Source organism: Oncorhynchus mykiss, chromosome 28, assembly GCF_013265735.2.
Source record: "Oncorhynchus mykiss isolate Arlee chromosome 28, USDA_OmykA_1.1, whole genome shotgun sequence".
In the NCBI taxonomy this organism is placed as follows: Eukaryota; Metazoa; Chordata; class Actinopteri; order Salmoniformes; family Salmonidae; genus Oncorhynchus; species Oncorhynchus mykiss.
The window spans coordinates 2,483,254-2,508,483 of record NC_048592.1 but is presented as its reverse complement, the minus strand read 5'-3'; the positions used below and the strand labels follow the sequence as shown (position 1 = coordinate 2,508,483).

General features: G+C 41.9%; 1 protein-coding gene and 1 long non-coding RNA gene across 2 annotated transcripts; one reads left to right on the top strand and one right to left on the bottom strand.

The window, feature by feature from the left end:
* Positions 1–365: 365 nt before the first annotated feature.
* Positions 366–11,755, bottom strand: LOC118944816. Its single transcript, XR_005040195.1, has 3 exons — positions 11,379–11,755; positions 2,726–2,823; positions 366–704 (listed from the first exon to the last, which is right to left on the bottom strand). It is a non-coding gene; the product is annotated as an uncharacterized LOC118944816 (long non-coding RNA).
* LOC110508338 (cullin-3) lies at positions 9,713–25,171 on the top strand. The gene is made up of 16 exons (XM_021588788.2): positions 9,713–10,075; positions 13,909–14,106; positions 14,414–14,527; positions 15,404–15,564; positions 16,146–16,260; positions 16,766–16,994; positions 19,909–20,054; positions 20,355–20,531; positions 20,903–21,073; positions 22,185–22,292; positions 22,584–22,708; positions 22,865–22,961; positions 23,094–23,228; positions 23,418–23,604; positions 23,852–23,997; positions 24,623–25,171. The coding sequence occupies exons 1-16, from the start codon at positions 10,016–10,018 to the stop codon at positions 24,752–24,754; spliced, it is 2,301 nt and encodes a 766-aa protein (XP_021444463.2). The 5' UTR covers positions 9,713–10,015; the 3' UTR covers positions 24,755–25,171.
* Positions 25,172–25,230: the final 59 nt, after the last annotated feature.

Genomic DNA, 25,230 nt, shown 5'->3' with positions numbered 1-25,230 from the left:
TGCCCATTATCTACAGATGCATTTCAGACCTCTGGGTCAACTTAGTCTATCTGTCAGTTGCTGTCATTATCAGCAAGCAAACAGTAGCTGAGCCACTGTTCTGTGGAATGGGAGGAACTCAGAGCATGGGCTACAGTGCTGATACATGCCACTATGCACTCACAGATTGCATCCTAAATGGCACCCTATTCTTTATATAGTGTACTACTTGGTCAAATGTATTGCACTAAATAGGGAATAGGGTGCCATTTGCGAGGCAGCCACAAATAGCACACACTCTCCTAAACACACACATGTACACACATACCTATGTGCTTATGTAGGCCAATGAACGTTGAATGATTTTCTTGGGCCCCCCAAGGTTTTTAGTAAAAAGGAATTCAGCAAAAAATCTGTTTAATTACCGAAATCTGTTCCCAAGTATTCGCACAAAAAAAAAGAGACATAATTATGTGATTGTGGCTTAATGTAATCAAGGTATAAAATTATTGTTCTTTTCAAATACAATCTTTTTTTGGGCTTAGTTGTGATCAATTTGCAATTTTGCAGACTATTCTGGCTATAGACACAGTTGGGGTTAGCGCTGTAGCGCTTGGTCTACTAGACGCCTCCCAGGTAACTTTCAGCACAGTTCACATGGCTGCTGACCTGGTCCCGGTCGCAGGTGGAAAACCTCTGGATGTTGTAGTGGGAGAGGGCATCACCTGGTGAAAGGGGTTCAGGATTTAATTTAATTTAATTGTTCATCAATCGGGTTGAGTTGAATTGAGTTTAGATTGATTGTGAATTTAATTGAACTGTGAATCATTTTGAATCCTGATGTGGCATTTAACATAACACCCACAATAGAATAAGCAGAAACAATCAACCATTTTGCTTTCTATTGCTGTGAAAAATACCATAATATATTACAAATGAGTCATTCATGAATCCACCAATAAAGTGAGCAGCTCTGATTTCTATGTCACCTGCCCCGCCATCTTAAAGTTGAAGACGTGGAGCGTCTTACTCTGAGGGTGTTTCTCAAAATAAATACTACTGTGCTCCGAGCACACAAATTGGAGCATGGGAGGGTCAGCGTATGAGTCCAAATCAAAGTATGCGAAACAGAGCACGGAGGGCACTTCTCGAATGCGTACTCTGTTTACACATATTTTGAATCTTGCATCAATTCAAGATTCCACGGAAAGGATGCAAATAAATATGACGCAACCACGTAAAAAATGATGCAAAAGGTATTGAAATCACGGTGGCCATTATTTGAGCTGAAGCGAGAAAAATACACTCCGACTTTGGAATGACATGTTGCCTATTCACATCTCATACATTGCCTGACTACAATATTTTTTATCTTGATACATTAATAAATACATGTTGTGTTAATTTTTGAATGTTTACCTGCCTACATACCATAGATCACAAGCACAAAATAAGCCAATAGCGCTAACTGGTTAGCTACTAGTACTGTTAGCTAGCCAGCTAGCCACGAAGAATTGACATCTTGCATAATATTAGTTTTAGGTCGTTTTTACCTGTTAATCTACATTATTACGATTCACAATACAGTGCATTCTGAAAGTATTCAGACCCCTTCACTTTTTCACATTTTGTTACGTTACAGGCTTATTCTAAAATGGAGGACATTTTTTTCCTCATCAATCTGTACACAATACTCCATAATGACAAAGCAAAAACAGGTTTTTAGAAATGTTTGCAAATTTTAAAAAAATTAAATATCACATTTACATAAGTATTCAGAGCCTTTACTCAGTACTTTGTTGAAGCATCTTTGGCAGCAATCACAGCCTCGAGTCTTCTTGGGTATGACGCTACAAGCTTGCCATACCTGTATTTGGGGAGTTTCTCATATTCTTCTCTGCAAATCCTCTCAAGCTCTGTCAGGTTGGATGAGGAGTGTCACTGCACAGCTATTTTCAGGTCTCTCCAAAGATGTTCGATCGGGTTCAAGTCTGGGCTCTGGCTGGGCCACTCAAGAACATTCAGAGATAGGCCCGGAAGCCACTCCTAGGTTGTCTTGCCTGTGTGCTTAGGGTCATTGTCCTGTTGCAAGGTGAACCTTCACCCTAGCCTGAGGGCCTGAGCCCTCTGGAGCAGGTTTTCATCAAGGATCTCTCTGTACTTTGGCCTTTCATCTTTCCCTCGATACTGGCTAGTCTCTGCCCCTGAAAAACATCCCACAGCATGATGTTTCCACCACCATGCTTCATGGTAGGGGTGGTATTTGCCAGGTGATGAGTGGTGCCTGGTTTCCTCCAGACGTGATGCTTGGTATTCAGGCCAAAGAGTTCAATCTTGGTTTCATCAGACCAGTGCCTTTTGGCATACTCCAAGCAGGCTGTCATGTGCCTTTTACTGAGGAGTGATTGGTGGAGTGCTGCAGAGATGGTTGTCCTTCTAGAAGGTTCTACCATCTCCACAGAGGAACTCTGAAGCTCTGTCAGAGTGACCATTGGGTTCTTGGTCACCTCCCTGACCAAGGCCCTTCTCCCCAAATTGCTCAAAGTCCTCCATGTCCACCCTCAGCTCTGTCTTCCTACCCTGGACAGGTGATGGAGGGTCTCCAAACCGGCAACCCAATTTAGTAAACCACTAGTTACAAACTAACAAGTAATGGATTTAGTAAGAACTTTACAGTCAGTGGTGAACATAACTTACACATATCCGGTGCAGTACAACCCAGTCCACATCAATAAAAAGCCCTTACCCCAGCCAGTGGTCTCCTGCAGCATGCTCAAAGCCATTCTTGTAGTGGTCCAAGTCTCTGTAGAAGTTCACAGACCCATCCATTTGTCTCTGGAAGAACTGGGAAAGAAACAGAAATCACAGTCTTCACTTTGTTCTCCCCTCTGTTCTCTCTCTCTGTTTCCTCTCACTGTTCTCTCTCTCCATCTGTCTCTCATTCTCACAGTCCATTTCACTCCGTCAGTGTCCATGTCACAGTAGGCATAGACAGCAGACGTGGGGCCAGCAGGGTAGATGGTAAACATTCCACTGTGGATGAAGCTATTGTCATATACCTCTGAGCAGTCCTGAGGTTGGTTCTGAGAGACCACAGTCATAGAGAAGAGCAGCACCAAAAGTGTAAAGCCCTGCCATACACATACACAGGTGTAAAGTGTGTGGCAAAAACTACTCTTGGTATACGACAGTTCGGTACCTTGTTATTTGGCAAAACAACAGGCTTGAATCAACAAGCAACATTGCATACATAGAGCATAATGTCTAAAAATGTACTGTTAAACTGATTTCCTGTCTGTCTCTCTCCCTCTCCTTTTCTTACACACACACACACACACACACACGCTCATCTTCCCTGAGTTTTTGGAGCTATTGTGTAGCAGGGCTTTAAGTGACTGCAGGACTGCAGGACAACAAAGATAGCCCAAGGATAACAGCGTGGGAACTGGAAAATGTGTTTCTGACTTCTAAAGCATCAATTTTGAAACTAAATGGGGAGAGAAGGGTGAGGGAGTTCGACCTAGGTCTAATTTTAGAGTTTTTAAAAGGTGATAACAGAGACTTTCTAGGCCTACATAAGACATGTCTAGAAAAGTCTAAAAATGTCTACACACTTTCTATATGAATCACCTAAGTAGGTCTAGCTCATTCTGAAAAATAGGCCTAGTTTCAGTGATTGGACCAGATGGAGACCATGCAGATGCAGATGAATGATAGATGACAATAGACGAGAGAGAGAGAACTGATACATTTTTAACTCGAGCAGAGAAGGTGGGAGGCATCGGGTCTCAGGGAAGAAAAGTACACTCTCCTAGAAGGCCTACATCATGCGATTGTGACTACAATGGTGCCATAGCAGGGTACGTTTTTGTTTTGTTTATAAATAAAGGGAGAAAGGAAGAAAACTTTGCTCCACATGGATCACAAACCAGGTGCTCGGCTATTACATCGATAACAGAGATTGGGGGGGGGGGGGGGGGGGGGGGGGCATGTGACTGAAATAGTGTACATACAGTTGAAGTCGGAAGTTGACATACACTCCTTTTTCAACCACTCCACACATTTCTTGTTAACAAACTATAGTTTTGTCATGACACAAGTATTTTTTCCAGCAATTGTTTACAGACAGATTATTTCACTTATAATTCACTGTATCACAATTCCAGTGGGTCAGAAGTTTACATACACTAAGTTGACTGTGGCTTTAAACAGCTTGGAAAATTCCAGAAAATGATGTCATGGCTTTAGAAGCTTCTGACAGGCTAATTGACATAATTTGAGTCAATTAGAGGTGTGGGTGTATTTCAAGGCCTACCTTCAAACTCAGTGCCTCTCTCCTAGAGATTCATGTACGTTGGTGCGAAAAGTGCAAATCAATCCCAGAACAACAGCAAAGGACCTTGTGAAGATGCTGGAAGAAATAGGTACAAAAGTATCTATATCCACAGTAAAACGAGTCCTATATTGACATAACCTGAAAGGCTATGCAAGGAAGAAGCCACTGCTCCAAAACCACCATAAAAAACGCCAGACTACTGTTTACAACTGCACATGGGAACAAAGATCGTACTTTTTTGAGAAATGTCCTCTGGTCTGATGAAATAAAATTAGAACTGTTTGGCCATAATGCCATCGTTATGTTTGGAGGAAAAAGGGGGAGGCTTGCAAGCCAAAGAACACCTTCCCAACCGTGAAGCACGGGGATGGCAGCATCATGTTGTGGTGCTTTTCTGCAGAAAGGACTGGTGCACTTCATAAAATAGATGGCATCATGAGGGGGGAAAACTATGTGGATATATTGAAGCAACATCTCAAGACATCAGTCAGGAAATTAAAGCTTGGTCGCAAATGGGTCTTCCAAATGGACAATGACCCAAAGCATACTTCCAAAGTTGTGGAAAAATGGCTTAAGGACAACAAAGTCAAGGTATTGGAGTTGCCATCACAAAGCCCTGACCTCAATCCTATTGAAAATTTGTGGGCAGAACTGAAAAAGTGTGTGCGAGCATGGAGGCCTACAAAACTGATTCAGTTACAACTGCTCTGTCAGGAGGAATGGGCCAAAATTCACCCAAGTTATTGTGGGAAGCTTGTGGAAGGCTACCCAAAACGTTTGACCCAAGTTAAACAATTTAAAGGCAATGCTACCAAATTCTAATTGAGTGCAAGTGAACTTCTGACCAACTGGGAATGTGATGAAAGAAATAAAAGCTGAAATAAATTATTCTTTCTACTATTATTCTTACATTTCACATTCTTAAAATAAAGTGGTGATCCTAACTGACGTAAGACCGGGAATTTTTACTTTACTTTACTTCAGGAATTGTGAAAAACTGAGTTTAAATGTATTTGGCTAAGGTGGATGTAAACTTCTGATTTCAACTGTATGTATGTAGGGGGAAAAAAGTTGAGGAAATCATGGTATCTATTTACCAGGTCAGGTTAGGCAAGTGGCTAGCGATTAGATATTCTATCCCAATGGCACTACTTTCCACGCAGACATACGTTTGTCGTTTCAGCAACATGGAGAGCGAACAGAGGCTCATGAATGTGATCAGAGAAAGGCTGTGGGAAATCAGAAAATTGGAGTTTGAGAACTTGAGGCTGAGGAGTTGGAAACAAGTTACGAAAGAATGCTACCCACCCCTACATTAGTGGTTGAATACGAAAGTGACTCAATGCTTTACATTTTCCTATTCTCGCCATTTCTTTTGATTGTGGCCTGATGTGAAGAGAACATGGCATCAGGGGCATGGCATCAACCTGAAATTGGCCCTGGCATTTCTAACACACTGACCCATTGTTTTCCTTGAGGCCCCCATGATAATTTTGTGCAACATTTAAAAAAAAACAAGTTAGACATGCCCACTGAGAAAAAAAATGGACCAGCCCATCTGCCAGTCTGCCCCTGCATGGGACAGTTAGTGTTTGAGTAACTGTCTATTGTCTTATTCAGAGAGCAGCGTCATGACTGTGAGAAGATATTCCATCTTCCAGTCCTTGGTCCATCATCACCCAGGGCCAGGGCATTTTAATGTGACCAGGGTGCAGATAGAGAGTTGGAATAACGCTCTGACGGAGGCACGGTGGACAGCATAATGTGAAATGTGACATTTCTTTTGTTGTTTTGTTCATCCCGTCCCTCATCCGTAAGAAGCCACTCAGATAGGCTAGCAGGTATAACAAGTTTAAAAGCTAAAACTCTTAAAAACAGATGTAGCCTGAGTTGGTCAAATAATGTGGTCACCACATTTAAATTGTAAGAAAATAATAAGTTGTAAAATCTTGTGATGGAAATGTCATACATTTGCTTTTCTTAAAACTAATTTCTGTGTTCTATTCATGTGCTGTTCTATAAACCAATTTCTATGTTCATGCGAGTCGCTGACTGAACGAATCATCACTATCAGTAGCTGCAATTTGGCAGTACGCCCAGACCTTGTTTTGAGAACAAAAGATATCTCAGTGTCAAGGTCTCAGCTTAAGAAGGCACATCTGTTGACTGAAATGCATTCCAGGTGACTACCTCATGAAGCTGGTTGAGAGAATGCCAAGAGTGTGCAAAGCTGTCAAGGCAAAGGGTGGCTACTTTGAAAAATCTAAAATATACAATATATTTTGATTTGTTTAACACTTTTTTTGGTTACTACATGATTCCATATGTGTTATTTCATAGTTTATGTCTTCACTATTATTCTACAATGTAGAAAATAGTGAAAATTAAGAAAAACCCTTGAATGAGTAGGTGTTCTAAAACGTTTGACTGGTACTGTAAAAACAACCCTTTTTTCAGGTGAGATCAGAATTTCTTGAAGTACATAAATGTGTACCACAGGGGTCGGTTTTGGTACCTATTCTCTTCACTATTTATATAAACACCATTGGTCAATCTGTTAAAAATTGTCATTTTAATCTATATGCGGATGATACTATTATGTATGCTATTGCCCCGACTGTTGATCTGGCTGTATCAAAACTACAGTCAGATTTTATAGCTATGCAGGAATCCCTTGTGTCATGCCCTGACCTGAGAGATCCTTTTTATGTCTCTATTTTGGTTTGGTCAGGGCGTGAGTTGGGGTGGGCATTCTATGTTTTTCTATTTCTATGTGTTTGGCCGGGTGTGGTTCTCAATCAGAGGCAGCTGTCTATCGTTGTCTCTGATTGAGAACCATACTTAGGTAGCTCTTGCCCACATGGGTTTGTGGGTAGTTGTTTTCTGTATCAGTGTTTGCACCTTTTAAACTGTTTAAACGGTTTCATTTATTCTCTTGTTATTTTTGTATTTAGTGTTCAATAAATAAATATGAACACTTACCATTGGTTCTCTCCTTCCAACAGCTGTTACACCTTGCTGATTTAAAACTTGTGCTTAATACAGGCAAAACCAAATTATGTACATGGTGTTTTTTCAAACTCTCTGAAGAATATTTCAGATGAACTACATTTTCACTCATGAGATGGTTCTCCAATCAAACATTTTCCTGCATATACATTTTTATTTATTTTAACCTTTATTTAACTAGGCAAGTCAGTTAAGAACAAATGCTTATTTACAATAACGGCCTGCAAAAGGGCAACGGCGGGGAGAGGGCTCGGATAAAATATATATAGGACCTAACACACATCACAACGAGAGACACCACAATACTACATAAAGAGAGACCTAAGACAGCAACACATGAACATACAGCATGGTAGCAACACCACATGACAACAACATGGCAGCAACACATGAACATACAGCATGGTAGCAACACAACATGGCAGCAACACATGAACATGCAGCATGGTAGCAACACCACATGACAACAACATGGCAGCAACACATGAACATACAGCATGGTAGCAATACATGAAAATACAGCATGGTAGCAACACCACATGACAACAACATGGCAGCAACACATGAACATACAGCATGGTAGCAACATGGCAGCAACACATGAACATACAGCATGGTAGCAACACCACATGACAACAACATGGCAGCAACACATGAACATACAGCATGGTAGCAACACCACATGACAACAACATGGCAGCAACACATGGACATACAGCATGGTAGCAACATGGCAGCAACATGGCAGCAACACATGAACATACAGCATGGTAGCAACACCACATGACAACAACATGGCAGCAACACATGAACATACAGCATGGTAGCAACACCACATGACAACAACATTTGGATTGATATGGATTTTATGTTTAAAAAACATCTAGATGAGCTGGTTAAGAAGCTAAGATTTAAAGTTGGCTTTCTACAGAAACAGATTGTGCCTTTCTCTAAGCAAAATATTTTAGCTGGTAAGTAACTGATTATAGTTAGGTTTTTTGTAGTTGGATTACATGTAATCAGTTACTCCCCAATCCTGGTTTAGGGTCCCATGGGAAACATGGACAGAAACTACAGATCCTACACTGTCATACTATTAGCTCTAAGAATATCACAATACCCCTCAGTTTACATTAGCACAGTGTCTTGTATGTAGGCATATGCATGGTACATGCACACTGGTAGCCTACTTAAATGCAACAAAATAGTAGATTGGTTATGTGATTGAGACAGTAGCCTATTGGCCATCTCATCATAGTAGACAGTGCATGGGCACTGACTACTCAATAAGGGATTGTAGTTAAGTAGCAAGTGAGTGCGAAGAATGCTATATTTTTAAATGTGCACATTTTTGTCATATTAAACCAATCAATGACACCTCCAATTTTGACTATTTGCTGAAATGCAATAGGATATGAATTTCATAGACTGTATTTAAACATAAATTGTCAATACTAGTTAAATCTGATATTTTACAGTGAGAACCTATTATAATTAAGCAAAAAGGCCCAAGGGGGTGTGATATATGGCCAATATACCACGGATAAGGGCTGTTCTTATGAATGATGCAACGCGAAGTGTCTGGACACGGCCCTTAGCCGTGGTATATTGGCCAGTGGTGGAAAAGTACCTAATTGTCATACTTGAGTAAAAGTAAAGATACCTTAATAGAAAATTACTCAAGGAAAAGTGAAAGTCACCTAGTAAAATACTACTTGAGTAAAAGTCTAAAAGTGTTTGGTTTTAAATATGCTTAAGTATCAAAAGTAAATGCAATTGCTAAGATATACTCAAGTATCAAAAGTAAAAGTATAATCATTTCACATTCCTTATATTAAGCAAATCAGATGGCACAATTTTCTTTATTTCCTTTCACCCCCCCCCCCCCCCCCTCCCCCCACCCCTCACACTCAGACAACATTTACAAACAAAGCATTTGTGTTTATTGAGTCTGCCAAGAGGCAGAATGGATGACCGGGGATGTTCTCTTGATGTGTGTGACTAAGGATACTTTTCCTGTCCTGCTAAGCATTTGAAATGCAACGAATACTTTTGGGTGTCAGGGAAAATGTTAAAAGTACATGATTTTCTTCAGGAAAGTAGTGGAGTAAAAGTAAAAGTTGTCAATAATAAAAATAGTAAAGAACAGATACCCCAAAACATGTATTTTTACAACACTGATATTGGCCATATATCACAAACCCACGAGGTGCCTATTATATTGCTATTATAAAGTACTTACCAACATAATTAGAGCAGTAAAAATACATGTTTTGTCATACCCATGGTATATGGTCTGATATATCATGTCTGTCAGCCAATCAGCATTCAGGGCTCAACCCACCCAGTTTATAATTGGACATAGTTCATAAATTGGACATAGTTCAAACTTGCTGAATGAGGAGGATGAACGTTCTGTATCTTTTTGTGACTTTATTTTTCGACAGTTAATCTCGCGTGATTTCGGTGCGCCGTTAACACTGCGCAGTAGAAGATTGTTGTCCGCCATCACTGCAAGAGAAGCTAGGCAAATTTTGAGAGAAGTGTGACAACAACAGCGCAGAGAGACGGACCCAAACCCAAGGGGAAGGTCGAGGGAGATCTTTACCACTTTGCATTTGAAGGCCTCCCTGTTGCAGCCTAAAATAGTATTTCATGTTAACTTAGAGACGACGGACGCACTAACTAATCATGTCCAACCTCAAAGGCGGCGTCAAGAAAGACACCAAGATGAGGATAAGAGCCTTTCCTGTAAGTAACGTTATTGGCCGGGTACGCTGAGACGCGACTACCGGGGTTGTCACTTGCTAGCTGTTTGATGCTATAGATAGGCCAGACTAACTGAGCAAATGCGTTTCACTGTCAGCTAACAACTAGCTAAACGTACTATTTCGTTGATTAATAATCGCCCGTTGGCTTGCTAGCTAGCCTGATAAGCATTGAGTCGATCGAGTTATGTTAGCTATTTGTGCAAACTGGAAAATATCCACTAACTAGCTACTAGTTTACGTTAACGTGCAGTGATGCTGACAGACCTGTCAGCCAGCTAGCTAACTTAACTAGTTCTTCGATTAACATAGCTAACTGGCTACCTACATGGCTAGCTGGCTAACTAACCTACAGTATGTCAACTATCTAACGGTACCTAGCAAACAAGTTGCCAGGTTAACCATACATAACTTGGCTACATAGCTAGCTAGCCTACCAAGTTCGCCAGTCTTAGTAACTAGCTAACTCGAGAAATGTCACTTAAAATGTAGCTAGCGAAGGTTGTTTTGATTATCATTCAGCCTGAGCTAACGTTAGTTGTTAAGATAGTTAGCCAGTTTGCGATGATAGATATGGTGCATTCATGACAAGTTGGAAACTCGGAACTCCGAGTTAAAGTTAACGTACTATCCAAGAGTGAAACTCGGGCCTCATCTTTCTACAACGATTTTATAAGTCGAACATTTCCGAGTTGCCTTGAACAGAGCCAGATCTATTATATCTATTATCTATTATATTGACAGTGGACCCACCAATATAAAGTAGCGTTTTCCAAATTTGCTGAAATCCCGTGTCAGTGCATTCGTAGCAACCTAACCATTACAAGACAAATTTGACACTTGCATTGACCTCCATACAAATATTCCTCACTGTGGTCTTGTTTTGGGCGGAGTAAGTCTTCTCCTCTTCCTCACACAATAAGGAATTCCCTCGACCACGCCCACAAATTGGGGAAAACACATTATTTCCCATTGACCCCCAGTGTAAAAGAGCCAACTGAGTTGTAGTTTAAAAAAAATACAAAATAACAAAACATGCAGAAAAGCTGCTGTTGTTCAATGTACATATAACCAGGTCAAAAATCAAGACCTATGGTTCACAATGCTCCAACATAGGGACATGGAGCCTGCGAGAAGAGTCCTGTGGCTTCAAGCTTTCGAAATGGGAAATGACGTAAATCGGTGTATAAGTAGGCTACACGTAGCTGTGTGTGTGTGGGAAAACATTTTAATCACAGGTAAGACATTTAACTTGTTTAGTATAGTCTGTTTGTAACTCCACTCACCAGTAGTAGTTGTATAGTATGCTTGTGTTGTGGTGCTTGGCTAGCTAGCACTCACTCGTGGCTGCTAGCAGCGTCATAAAAAGGGGCAGCGCCACAATATTAGGTTTTTCTAACTAGTGAGAACACTCCGGATCCGGCAATACTGAAAAGTAATCTTTAGACATGTACATTGCTTTTTAAAAAAATGTAGACTTCTAGGACACCCATGTGCAAATCTTGACTGTTCCCTAGCTGTGCAGCTAGCTAACTACCCAGCCGAAAAAGACTGAAGGCAGCAGAAAAGGTAGCCGACTCAATTCCACGATTTATGATGGAGTTGAGCGGTGACTAGTGTGGGCGGACTGGAGCTCCGACGTCACATAAAATACAGTGTAAAAACATGACGTTGCAGCTGCTGTCCGCGCATACTAATCACCACTCAACTCCATCGGAAATCATTGAGTTTAGTCAGCAACAGAAATGTAAAGTATTTTACTTGCTAGCTAGCTGTCTGTCAGAACCAGTTCTTTATCTTGGCCTACTTTGAAACGGTTATTAACGTTAGCTAATCGAGGAGCACAGCTAACTACTAATGTTAGCTAACATTACTTAGTGGTTTGGTTATTTTTTGTCAACAGCTTCTGTTGATCAAGACACGCATTGTACAACGTTGCTTACGGAGTGGAGTTTGGTTCTCTTACTGAGTACTTTTATTTGGTGATCAAATAGTATTTTTCCTTTGCCCATTTGTCAAAGTTTATTAGGTGTTTTTTTTTGAGGTGACTATTTTATAGATATTTAAAAATAGGCCTGCTATGTTGCAGAAAAAGGTAAACATGGAGAGCTATATGCTGTAGTAGTCTTTATGTTGTTGAGAGGAGCCTCACATTGTTGGATGCCAGAATTTGGCAGCATATGTGAAGGAATGACATTGCAGTCAGGGCCCTGGGCTTAGCCAGAAGTGTACTCCATCTCAGTCCCTGAATTCTGCTCTGTCTTTTATCTCGCTCCTTCACACCCAGTGTTACACTCTGACAGCTTGAATGCTGCAGGAATAACTGCGGCATCTGTGACCACCAGGGTTGCAAAATTCCGGGAACTTTCAATACATTCCTTGGTTTTCTGGAAATCCTGGTTGGAGGATTCCCGGAATAAGCAGGAAATCCGGAACAATGCAACCAGGATTTATAGAAAACCAGGGAATTTATTGAAAGTTCCTGGAATTTTGTAACCTTAGTGATCACACACTGTCTGTGTGTACCTGGACATGTAGCCAGGGTATGGGATATGCAGTTTTTGCCTGGCTGCGTACCTGCAGCTATCCTGGCTAACGCGAGCCACATGACTTAAAGCGCGGGGAGAGCTGTGACCACACTCGACCACAACATCAAAGAGCCATTACAGACTCTGAAGTTCAGAGGACTTGAAGAGTTAGGTTTTAGCCAGACTAACCTGCCACAGCCCCACTGAGAATAATAACTGAGGATTAGGCCTAGTTTAGAAGTAGGGAGAAGCTGCTGTGAAAAACTGTTGTACTATTTAGGCAGTTTTTCCCCTTGGCACTTGTTGGATCATCCTGTTCAGTTGTTTGCCCCCAAATAATAGTTACTTTTTGAAGGGGAGGCACACAGTGTGGAGGAGAGACTTGATGGAATATCTCTCTCTTTTTAAACTTTGATCTCCATTTTTTTTGCCCCACATTACTCCTCATGTGTCAGTGTGAGTTGGAAAGCCATCTCTTGGTAGACCAACAATGAAGTCAAAGTTACAACCTCCAGCGCTAGCCTCTAGGTGTATGGTTGTGGCTGGAGATCTTCTGCACCAACCTAACTATTAAATGACATGACTTTTCCCGAACACATTCTCTCCTGAATTAATGTGTTTTTATATGGGCAGGCTAGCATAACAACTCCACTGCTTTGGTGTAGTGATGGACCATTTCTGTATTAATAATGTCATCGCTTATTATCATTTTCATGTAGGCTAATGCAGACATTTAACTTCCTGCTGTGCACATTCTGCTATTGATCATTTCCAATACAAAAAAATGCCTAGGCTTATATCAAGCTATTTGTATCTAACTTCTGTTGTACAGTCACAACACAAAATGCCTAATACAAATGTGTTGACCACAATCAGCCTAGTCACTTGATGTACTATTGCATAAACCTTTAATTTCTTTCACTTTCTCTACCAATGAGCAACACAGACATCCCTAATTGTAGGCGAATGGCATTGTTTGTTTTAAATGTGTTCAGACAAAGTTTGCTCCAACTGCCACAATTAAGTCACTGTGAAGTCAAAATTGGCTGTTTTTTTTCCCCCCCTGTTATCAGTCAAGTTTTAAGCGCAGGTCCATCTTGTGGGTGATTTGTTATTCACAGCCTTCAACACCTTTTTATGAAACAATTGACTAATATCTCATCTGTGCAGATTTGCAGCACAAGGAAACAACACTTTGTAAGAATGAACAGACACACGTGAAAAGGGTTGAACTTTTCTGTTATAATTTTCTCTTCGCAATTGTGTCCTACTGCCATCTTTCCCCTAGATGACAATGGATGAGAAGTATGTCAACAACATCTGGGACCTTCTGAAGAACGCCATCCAGGAGATCCAGAGGAAGAACAACAGCGGGCTGAGCTTCGAGGAGCTCTACAGGAACGCCTACACAATGGTGCTGCACAAACACGGCGAGAAGCTCTACACAGGCCTGCGTGAGGTCGTCACCGAGCACCTCGTCAACAAAGTAAATTACTACACTTCCCACAATGCACTACTGTATTTATCTTATCGAAAAGCATTTCCCATAATACGCTATGAAAGTGTATTATGAAAGTGACCACCTTGTAGCTTATCAAGTTTTCTCATTATTTTTGAATGGTTTTCAAGTGCGAAAATGTATGAGAAAGATCACACAATTGAAGATCTTCATGAAAGGCATCTGGTGGGGAAGTGAATTAAACAGACTTTAGATCATTGTCTATGGGCAACTTCAACATAGTCTCAGCAAAGATATAGCTTCTGTCGTTATCAATACTTATGTCTTTCCACAGGTAAGAGAAGATGTCCTCAACTCATTAAACAATAACTTCCTGCAGACATTAAATCAAGCTTGGAATGATCACCAGACGGCAATGGTCATGATCCGAGACATCCTCATGTACATGGTAGGTGGCCTGCTTTCTGTCTTATCGTATGGTTATTTCACCATGAAGGATCGACCATTTTGTTGTGAGACTGAATTGGAGTGCCCTAGCAACCCTGCCAAGAAGGAAACCCCTGGTCTGTATAGCGGGGACATGCTGGAAAATATGCATGATTTGAATGAATCTGCAGAATTCCTGAATTCTAGTCCTGAATGATTCTGAAGATGTTAAAAACCTCAGATAGGCCTAATCAGTACTATTGATTTTCTAGAAAGCTGTCTAGAGTATTTCCTTGAAGTGTAAATAATAGTTTCCTCTTATGATGGCATGACCCTGGCAGACTCCCCTCACCTCTACATCTCATGGCGGGTCGGTGGCCAGGCACCGGCCAGGCTCAGCCTTCTAGTAGCTCTTTGCACTGGGCAGAACAAAGAGCTACTATTGTTTTATCTATCCATTTTGAGAACTCTGCTTGATTTACTGTAGCAGTAAGGCCTTGTGAGTGGTTGTGTGAGGGTGTGTGTTTACTGTGAGAGCGCATGCTCCTTGGAGGTGCATTTGAGAGTGCAGAGTTCTCTAAGGGGATTCTTTTGTTTCTCTTCCTCTCACTCAGAACTGAGGTTTCAGGCATATTTCTTCTATTTCTCTCATGTATTACAGGCAGAGTATAGATTTGCATTGGTTAGTGTGACCAAACTGACCTGCCTATCCAGTATCATATATGGCTTTTCAAAGCAGAAAACAAGAGATTCTTCTGATTCCTTCATCTCTTCCCCCTGCCTGAACTTTTAATTTGCGTAAAGTAAGCTCTGGCTAACTGCAAATAACTTTCTCCTTGGAGGACAATGAAATAGTCAAATGTGTTCCATTCTAACTTATCTCCGTGTTCTACTCCAGGACCGGGTGTACGTGCAGCAGAACAACGTGGAGAATGTGTACAACCTGGGCCTGATCATCTTCAGAGACCAGGTGGTGCGCTACGGCTGCATCCGAGACCACCTCCGCCAGACGCTGCTGGACATGATCGCACGCGAGAGGAAGGGAGAGGTGGTGGATAGGTACGGACTCTTCCAGGGTCTAACAAAAAGATCTGGCCCTCTATTCACAAATTGTCAGAGTACCAGTTTTTCCTTACAGATCACGATGAGTATGTTGGGGGGGGGGGGGGGGGCTGATCCTACTCAGAGTCCTGTCACTGTTTATCAGGTAGTGGCTATTTGGTGAGGCTGGTGTATGAAGGTCATGTGCTGGGTGACAATGGCTGGCTGTGTGATGTAAGGTTTAAGCTCTAACACGGCTCCATATTTATCTTTGACTGTTTTATATGTAAGCCTATCATAAGGGCAGTAGCATAACCTATTCATAGAGCACTGACCTTGTTTGTATGCTCTCAACTTGGGAGATACGCAGCTGAGCCTAATACATGAAAACCCACCATGAACACTCTGGCATATGGTTTTTACTCTGTAGTTGTGATCTCTTTTGAAGAATCTATGTGGTTGTGTAAGAAATCATAAAACTCAATCCATATCAAATTAAATGTATTTATGTCACAAAGTGCTATACAGATGGTTTTTGCTCATGTAGTTGAGTCAAGCGTTATCGCTTTAAAAATAAAAATGTGTGTGTGTGTGTACAGGGGAGCGATCAGGAACGCCTGTCAGATGCTGATGATTCTCGGCCTGGAGGGCAGGACTGTGTACGAGGAAGACTTTGAGGCCCCCTTCTTAGAAATGTCTGCAGAATTCTTCCAGGTAGGTTGGGCAACACTTAAAAAATAAAAAAAGTTGAGTTGTTATTTTGTCATTGTGATTGGACAAATCTGCTGAGATTGTTTGATGTTGTCATGGATGCCAAAACAAAACAAAAACTTAACCAAGCTATTTACAAAACATTAAGATTCATTAAGTCAGTGACACTTCGCACTATCCTAACCCAAAATAGTGATTTTCCAACATGTAGGTGTGACATATCTTTGTTTGTGGTCATGCAAATCTTGATGGCCTAATGATGCATCCTTTTCACACTGACTACATTCTTTGCGGGCTTAGTCATTTTGATAGCCGTGGATGTGATTTCCTGCATTTCTGACATTTATCTGCCATTTTATATGGGAACTGCCCTATTCCCTAGAAAAATCAGATTTTCCTGCCCTGATCACATACCTTCTATCATCTTCCTTTCTGTCCACCAAGAGTGGCTGAATAACCCCAACATCATGATCCTCAAACATGCTCTGCTAATCTATCCCCTCTTTAGATGGAGAGCCAGAAGTTCCTAGCGGAGAACAGTGCCAGTGTGTACATCAAGAAGGTGGAGGCCAGGATCAACGAGGAGATAGAGCGGGTGCTGCACTGCCTGGACAAGTCCACAGAGGAGCCCATTGTCAAGGTGGTGGAACGGGAGCTCATCTCCAAACACATGAAGACCATCGTGGAGATGGAGAACTCTGGCCTTGTCCACATGCTCAAGAACGGCAAGACCGAAGGTAAACAAGGAAGACATGCTTGTTTTACAGGCATCAGATGAAGACTGAATTGCGTTATAATCCTGACTAATGAGAACTATGTGTGTTGAATTATTTCTGGAGACCTGGGCGCATTTTCAAAAAGCGTCTCAATGGAGGACTTCTGATCTAGGATCAGTTTCTCCTGTCCATATTATCTTATTCATTATGATCTGAAAGGGAAAAGTTATCCTATATCAGCATTCATACTCTGAGACTTTGTGAATATGGACCCTGGGCTGAGGGTTATCTTAATAAGATTGAGTCAGGCATGTTATCCAATGGTGTTGCACGGTATCACGGTACCAAAACGTCATGATACCAACACTTCCCTTTCATGCGCATCTCACTTGTAGCAGCTGTAATCCACCAGCTGCATCCCCTTCCAACCATCACTCACCTGCTTCTCTGTCTGCTCTTCCTGCGCATCTATTCCTCCATCAGTTTAAAAATATATATAATTCAGCCGAATTGGCGAGCGGGGATGCAGACCCTGATGTTATATTTGTAAATGTTATATATTGGAGCAGTGCGCAGAGCGTGCAAAGTCATCGCCTGGTATAAACAAGAGCACAGGCAGTCTGCGTAGGCTTTAATTGCAAATTTGCTGTCACGCAGCCTCTGAGTGACCGAGAGGAACATGGAGCACAGCTTCGTGACAGGCATGCTTGCAGCTTCACAGCAAAGAAAACGTTTCAAACCGGAAGAAAATATATATGAATCATACTATTCCTGATTTCGCTCTGATTTGATTTAATTTCACAAAACACGTCTCGGGCCGTTTTAAACTAATCCCGGGTCGCTAATTATTGGTTTGAAAACCAACAACAATGCTCAGTTATGTTATATAGCTATCTAAAAAACGGTTAGCTTGACAGTAGGTCTAGGCAATGGGTCTAGGCCTAATGTAAGCCTAAACTATATTTAAAAATGATATCTAGCCTTAGCGCCTAGCGTGTGTGTGTGAAAGAGAGACTAGAAAAGAAGATGCTAGAAAAGTCAACATTTACAACATCTGCAAACAAAACAAGTAATGAGTAGAATAGTTTATCTATTCAAGTTTACCCCCCACCCCCCACGGGACGGTTGAGCTAACGTGTGCTAATGTGATTAGCGTGAGAATTTCTCAGGACATAGACATATCTGATATGGGCAGAAAGAGATTAACACGAATTTAAGCTAACTGCACTGTCCAATTTACAGTAGCTATTACAGTGAAATAATACCATGCTGTTGTTTGAGGAGAGTGCACTGTTATGAATTTGAAAATGTATCAATAAACCAATTAGGCACATTTGGGCAGACTTGATACAACTTTTTGAACATAAATGCAATGGTTCATTAGATCAGTCTAAATCGCTCCTAAACTGGAACCCCCATAGTAGAATAGTTAATCTATTTACCTGGTCGGCTTGTTTGTTTTATATGAGAAATATTCTTCAAGGCGCATTCAAGTTGCGAGCGCCATAGGGAGGGAAACATGCGTTCTGACGTTGTGGGAAAACTGCAGTTTTAATGGCATTTGATAAAAAGAGGGGAATCTGCACTATTTTTAAACGTTACGGCTCTGCAATTCTCTGAGTGCATAGGGGAGAATGGGGCTAAATGTAACACTCTTTTTTTATGACCTTAAAACATTTTCACTGCCCTGGAAATCTAATTAACCTAATACTAGCAGAGCTAGAGCGGTATTTGTCAGACCATGAATCAGATCCTAAAAAATCTGTCTTCTCACAAGGCTTGTCTGAAGATCCCCAGTAATTAATGGAAGTATATATGGCGATAGTTTATTGCCTAAAATAAGGTATAAATACATAAATCATTGTTTCCTGATCTTTCTTGTCTCAGATATAGGACCGACACGTCAGAACAAACTCTTTTTTAAATATTTTTTTTTACCCCTTTTTCTCCCCAATTTCGTGGTATCTAATTGTTTTGTCTCATCGCTACAACTCCCGTACGGGCTCGGGAGAGACTAAGGTTGAAAGTCATGCGTCCTCCGATACACAACCTAACCAAGCCGCACTGCTTCTTAACACAGCGCGCATCCAACCCGGAAGCCAGCCACACCAATGTGTCGGAGGAAACACCATGCACCTGGCAACCTTGGTTAGCGCGCACTGTGCCCGGCCCGCCACAGGAGTCGCTGGTGCGCGATGAGACAAGGACATCCCTACCGGCCAGGCCCTCCCTAACCCGGACAACGCTAGGCCAATTGTGCGTCGCTCCACGGCCGGTTACGACAGAGCCTGGGCGCGAATCCAGTGTCTCTGATGGCACAGCTGGTGCTGCAGTACAGCGCCCTTAACCACTGCGCCACCCGGGAGGCCTGAATAAACTGTCTTTTGATGTTTTAATTTGATTGTTCCATGTAGTGAATCTGTTATTCAATGCATGTCTATGGGCTAATGGCACCAATGCCAAATTCAATGTTTCAGCAAAAAAAAAAATAATATTCAGTACCAGTTAAGTTTGGACACCTTCTCATTCAGTGTAGTGGGTTTGTTGCTGTTGCCAGTCTTAAAACACTATCAACCTGTCTGGTTTCCAGCATATTTAAAAAGATAGTGTTTAATGTTGAACATGATCTGGCATGCGTTGACTCTCTCAAACACTCTTAATAAATCAGTTGGAGATGAATAAATTCTCACTCACTCGGGCATTTACAGGTTTAGTTTAATTAGTTTCAAATGCATCTCTTGAGCTCTGCATGCTCACCTGACAAATGAACGCTGTAACCGTGGCAAAGCCAGACACCGAGTTAGACAGACAGACTATTTGACAGTGCTTAAACAATGTATCATTGCAATTTTGAGTGTAGATCTGTATATTTATGAAGTTCCTTCATAACCCATCTATTCTTTCTTCCTTTCCCTCGCTCTCTCCACTTCTCAAGACCTGGGCTGCATGTACAAGCTGTTTAGCCGTGTGCCTAACGGCCTGAAGACAATGTGTGAGTGTATGAGCTCCTACCTGAGGGAGCAGGGCAAGGCTCTGGTGTCGGAGGAGGGAGAGGGCAAGAACCCTGTCGACTACATCCAGGTACACTGGGCCTAATCTCAAAAATCAAAGATTGTCAAATTCAAAACATACCCAGAACAAATCAGGGTACTGAGTATTTCCTGATCAGGAAAAAGTCAGGACTAAATGTCTAAAATCTAAAGCGTTTAAAATAATGAGTAACTACCCCCATAAGCATTGAAGCTAATGTTCCAGACCACTCTTTTATGGCATCCCCAAGAGTTGACACATAAACCACTGACTCTAATAGTATCTGTGTTTATGTTAGTGTGCTGTGATTTATCTTTTAAATAAAGTTGGATTTGATTCCCCCTCCTATAGGGCCTGTTGGACCTGAAGACGCGGTTCGACCGCTTCCTCCTGGAGTCGTTCAACAACGACCGGCTCTTCAAGCAGACCATCGCCGGAGACTTTGAGTACTTCCTCAACCTAAACTCCCGCTCCCCCGAATACCTCTCCCTCTTCATCGACGACAAGCTCAAGAAGGGAGTCAAAGGGGTACGTCACTGTAGTGTTCAATCTTATACATTTTATGTCACTACACTTCAATGGGATAATCTCATGTGGTACCCTAATTCTCCACACAGTGCACTGGCTCTGGCCAGAACCACACAGTGGTCTGGCTCTGGCCAGAACCACACAGTGCACTGGCTCTGGCCAGAACCACACAGTGCTCTGGCCAGAACCACACAGTGCACTATTTGGGTATCATGAAATGCATCTGTTGCTGCCTTAACCCACATCCTTTTTTTTATCAATAACATAAAAACATGCTTTTGTACTTTCTGTAAAAGGTAAAAGAAATATGCCATTTTCAAACTATTCAAGCACATATCCCAACCCTCTCTGTCTTTTGGTATGATCTCCAGCTGACAGAGCAGGAAGTGGAGTCCATCCTGGACAAGGCCATGGTGCTTTTCCGGTTCATGCAGGAGAAGGATGTGTTTGAGAGGTACTACAAACAGCACCTGGCCCGGAGGCTGCTCACCAACAAGAGTGTCTCTGACGACTCTGAGAAGAACATGATCTCTAAGCTGAAGGTGAGGAGAGGGCGAGTCAAGTCCGCTGTCAATTACATTGACATTTTTTATCCAATGAATTTTGTATTCATGAATTAGATTTTAAAGAGAAACTGAATGACCAACTTCTCTGGTTGAAACTGGCGTATGTGGCATCAATATTAGTCAAACATTTATTCCAGTGCCAAAATTGACTAAGAAGGGTAAGTAGGATCATTCTGGTCATAAAGTCAGCATATTCAAAAACTGAGTTTGTTAGATTTGTGTAACTAAGGATCAGCCACTGTTTTGGGAATTTGAATTGAGACGATGTGCACATATTCCAACATTCTAAACCCATTCGTGAGCATCTTTTGTACCACAACATGATTCACTATGAACCACTGCCAGACAGACACTCTGGTAATAGATAGTGAGAAAGTTATGAAGAACTACATGTCGCCACTTGCCAGTGACTTGATGAGCTGATTAGTCTGTGGCCTGCCTGCTCAATGTGCCTGCTAGCTACTATTAGCTAGCTTCATTGACAAACCCAGAGATGGAACCTAGCTATAGCTAGTGATTTTGGCCACTGACAAACAGCGTGTAGCTTGTGCTTTTATTTACGGTAGTTTGGCAGCTTGCTGATGATGAAGTTGAGACTGATACTCAGTACACTGACTAGTTTTTTTTACTTGAATTTCTGCACCAAACACCTTAGCTAGATGTAAAATTGCCTGACTAAGACATCTGCAAAAACGTCAATTTATTATAGATTTCTTGATTTATCTTAGATCAATTCTATTTTGAGGAAGTGATCGTGGCTATGTTGTTGCTACGGTGTCTCAAGAGGGACAAACACCAGTAACCGCCAGGGTACGCTATGCAAACCTAACACACCCACATCGAACCACACCCCCAAGACCCTAATCTAATTTTTCTTAATGAGCAGCAGAAAACGTTGAATCGGTGTTCAGCCCCCCCTTAATTAATAATAAAAGTTACATTGTTACTTTTTATTATTAATCAGGAATTTAGGATGTTCTTAAATCTTCTATCTTAGCGTTAAAATGGACTTGTAGCTGTTTGACCTGATTGTCCGTATTGTGCTGATCCCATCCCTGAACCAGTATGTTGTCTCTTCTCTGTGTAGACTGAGTGTGGCTGTCAGTTCACCTCTAAACTGGAAGGGATGTTCAGAGACATGAGCATCTCCAACACCACCATGGACGAGTTCAGACAACACCTACAGTCCACGGGGGTAAGACGGTGTTGCACTACTATACCTCTCCGCTCACCTCACACACCTGATCGTACACATTTCTAAACACTCACACCTGGTAGTACACAGGCATCACTCAAAAACACACCTCACAGTTCACAGGTTTAAGATATGATGCATACAATTCCTCTTTACATCATCAGCGAGACTGACATTGATATTAAAGGCGTCTGATCTTCTCCTGTTTATGTTTAATAAATGCAATCCTGGACTCCTTTTGTGTCTTGGTTTTCGTTTTCATTTTGTGACCGTGTCTGCTGTTTCCTACAGGTGTCTCTAGGGGGCGTCGACCTCACAGTAAGAGTACTCACCACTGGCTATTGGCCCACGCAGTCGGCCACGCCCAAGTGCACCATCCCCCCCTCCCCCAGACATGCCTTTGAGGTCTTTAGAAGGTAGGATTCATTCTCTTTTTGCTGTTTTTCACCTTCAATTACAACAATACAATTAATTGCATTACAGGCATCTCTTTAATGCAACTACTAGATAAACCAATTCCTTGGTTGATGAAAAGTATAGTTTGTAACCAGTTATTTACCTCCCCCTTTCAGGTTCTACTTGGCCAAACACAGCGGCAGACAGTTGACACTCCAGCACCACATGGGCTCAGCAGACCTCAATGCCACCTTTCACGGTCTCATCAAGAAGGTAAAGGGCCCTGCCTGCCACCCATGGATGGAGGGGCTAGCTTTCCTAAACTGCACAATGGCAATTCTCAACTTTTATTACCCCGTCTCACTTTCTCTTCGTCTCTCCCTTTCTACCTGCCTACCGCTTCAGGAGGATGGTTCGGAGGTAGGAGTGGGAGGAGCACAGGTGACAGGCTCGAACACCAGGAAACACATACTGCAGGTCTCAACTTTCCAGATGACCATCCTCATGCTCTTCAACAACAGAGAAAAGTCCACCTTTGAGGTAAGAGCCAGACACTTGTATAGGCTTGTCAGTCTCAATCACATGGAAGTGTTAGATTGCATTTATCTGATTTCTATTTCTTCTCCCATTCATCCTCCTCTCCCATATATTGTTTTACTCCACTCTGCTTCCCTTTTATTTCTCATCCTTCCCCTCTCTCTTTTCTGCTCCCTCCCGTCCCCATTGTAGGAGATCCAGCAGGAGACGGACATCCCGGAGAGGGAGCTGGTGCGAGCGCTGCAGTCGCTGGCTTGTGGGAAGCCCACCCAGCGCGTCCTCACCAAGGAGCCCAAGTCCAAGGAGATCGAGAACGGCCACGTGTTTACAGTCAACGATCAGTTTACCTCCAAGCTGCACAGAGTCAAAATACAGACAGGTGTGTAGTATGGGCCTTAGATGTTGATCTATATTCTGTCTGTTATTCTAATGAGATTTAATTGATGAAACTGAAAACTACCCGGCTGTATCACATTGGTCTCCCACTCTGGTTTGGGGAGCTAAAGGCTTTTGTGGCCACAGTTTTAGGGTCAACTTCTTAGCTATTCCTCATTTAACCTCTGGGCATGTTGACCTTTGACTTTGCCCTGATGACCTGTACTGAACATTTATTTCCCTCCCTCCAGTCGCTGCTAAGCAGGGGGAGTCTGACCCTGAGAGAAAAGAGACGCGGCAGAAGGTAGATGACGACAGGAAGCACGAAATTGAAGCAGCCATCGTCCGCATCATGAAGTCCAGGAAGAAGATGCAGCATAACGTCCTGGTAGCAGAGGTGGGTGTGGCCTTTAGGTCCTGGTATCAGAGGTGGGCGTGGTGATTTTTATTTTGATCCACATTAGCTGAAAAAGCAGCAGCTATTCTTCCTGGGGTCCTCACAAAACATAGAACATGACAAAATACAGAACACTAATAGACATGATCAGCAACACAAATGTTAAACTAAGAACAAAGGTCTTAACATTTTGGTAGCAAAGGTGGGTGTGGTCTTAACTTCCTGGGCTAAAAAACTAGCTCAATGGAGAATATACATTAAATGTTTAGTCCTGGATTAAGCCTAATCTGTTCTGGGGAAACCGCCCGCAGAGAACTGTCTTTAGCTTTACTTCTCTTGACTCTTGAGCCAGGTGTGGAAGAGCCACGTTTTTTATTAAAATCTGGAGTTGAGGCAATTTGGTTGATTATTAGACTTAATTTCTCAGCTCATTATTATGAATGTGGAATTTGCATCCTGGAGTATTTCAGTAAGTACTTCGAGGTGATTATTTTAACGTTGAACACGAGTACCAACTAATCATGTTATGATTCCTCAGAAGTTTGTGCTGAAATGTCCTATCTTTTGAACCAGAGAAATGATAGTGAAGTGTCTAATAGTGCTGTTGTACTTCCTCTCTCCCCAGGTAACCCAGCAGCTGCGGGCCCGGTTCCTCCCCAGCCCCGTGGTCATTAAGAAGCGCATTGAAGGACTTATAGAGAGAGAATACTTGGCACGGACGCCCGAGGACCGCAAAGTCTACACCTATGTTGCATAAGTGGAGGAGAGGCGCATTGTGGATGAGGAGAGATGGAGGGGTGTTTTTTTGGACTGTTGTTCGCATGGACTGGGAAGTTCCTTTTAAAAGAAATGCTGGGAAGCAGACTCCTCCCTTTACTAAAAATTTAAAAAGTAAATGGCAAAAAAAGTACAAACAAAATCCATCAAGCCTTGTAGATTTTAAAAATCAGGCCCACTACTCTTCTTACTCCCTGTGAGAACTTCAACATGTATGGATTCCAGCTTCAGGCTTTTCACTGTTTTACCCTTGTAGAGATCAACCTTAAAGAATCCCTTGGGAAAGATGTGAATGCACCACATTATTTTTGTTTTCAATACTGTATAAAAATGAAATATTAAAAACAAAACGGCAAATGTGGATTGCTACAAAAATAAATAAAAAAAATATTCAATATTGAGGCTTTATTACCCACTTTGAAACATGGTAATTTTAGCCTGATCCTTCAGGCTAGC

Coding starts and splice junctions, on each gene's coding strand:
- LOC110508338 (XM_021588788.2), top strand. CDS start 10,016: ATGTCCAACCTCAAAGGCGGCGTCAAGAAAGACACCAAGATGAGGATA. Junction 14,107..14,413: donor CCGAGCACCTCGTCAACAAA/GTAAATTACTAC, acceptor GTCTTTCCACAG/GTAAGAGAAGATGTCCTCAA. Junction 23,229..23,417: donor GAGAAAAGTCCACCTTTGAG/GTAAGAGCCAGA, acceptor TCCCCATTGTAG/GAGATCCAGCAGGAGACGGA.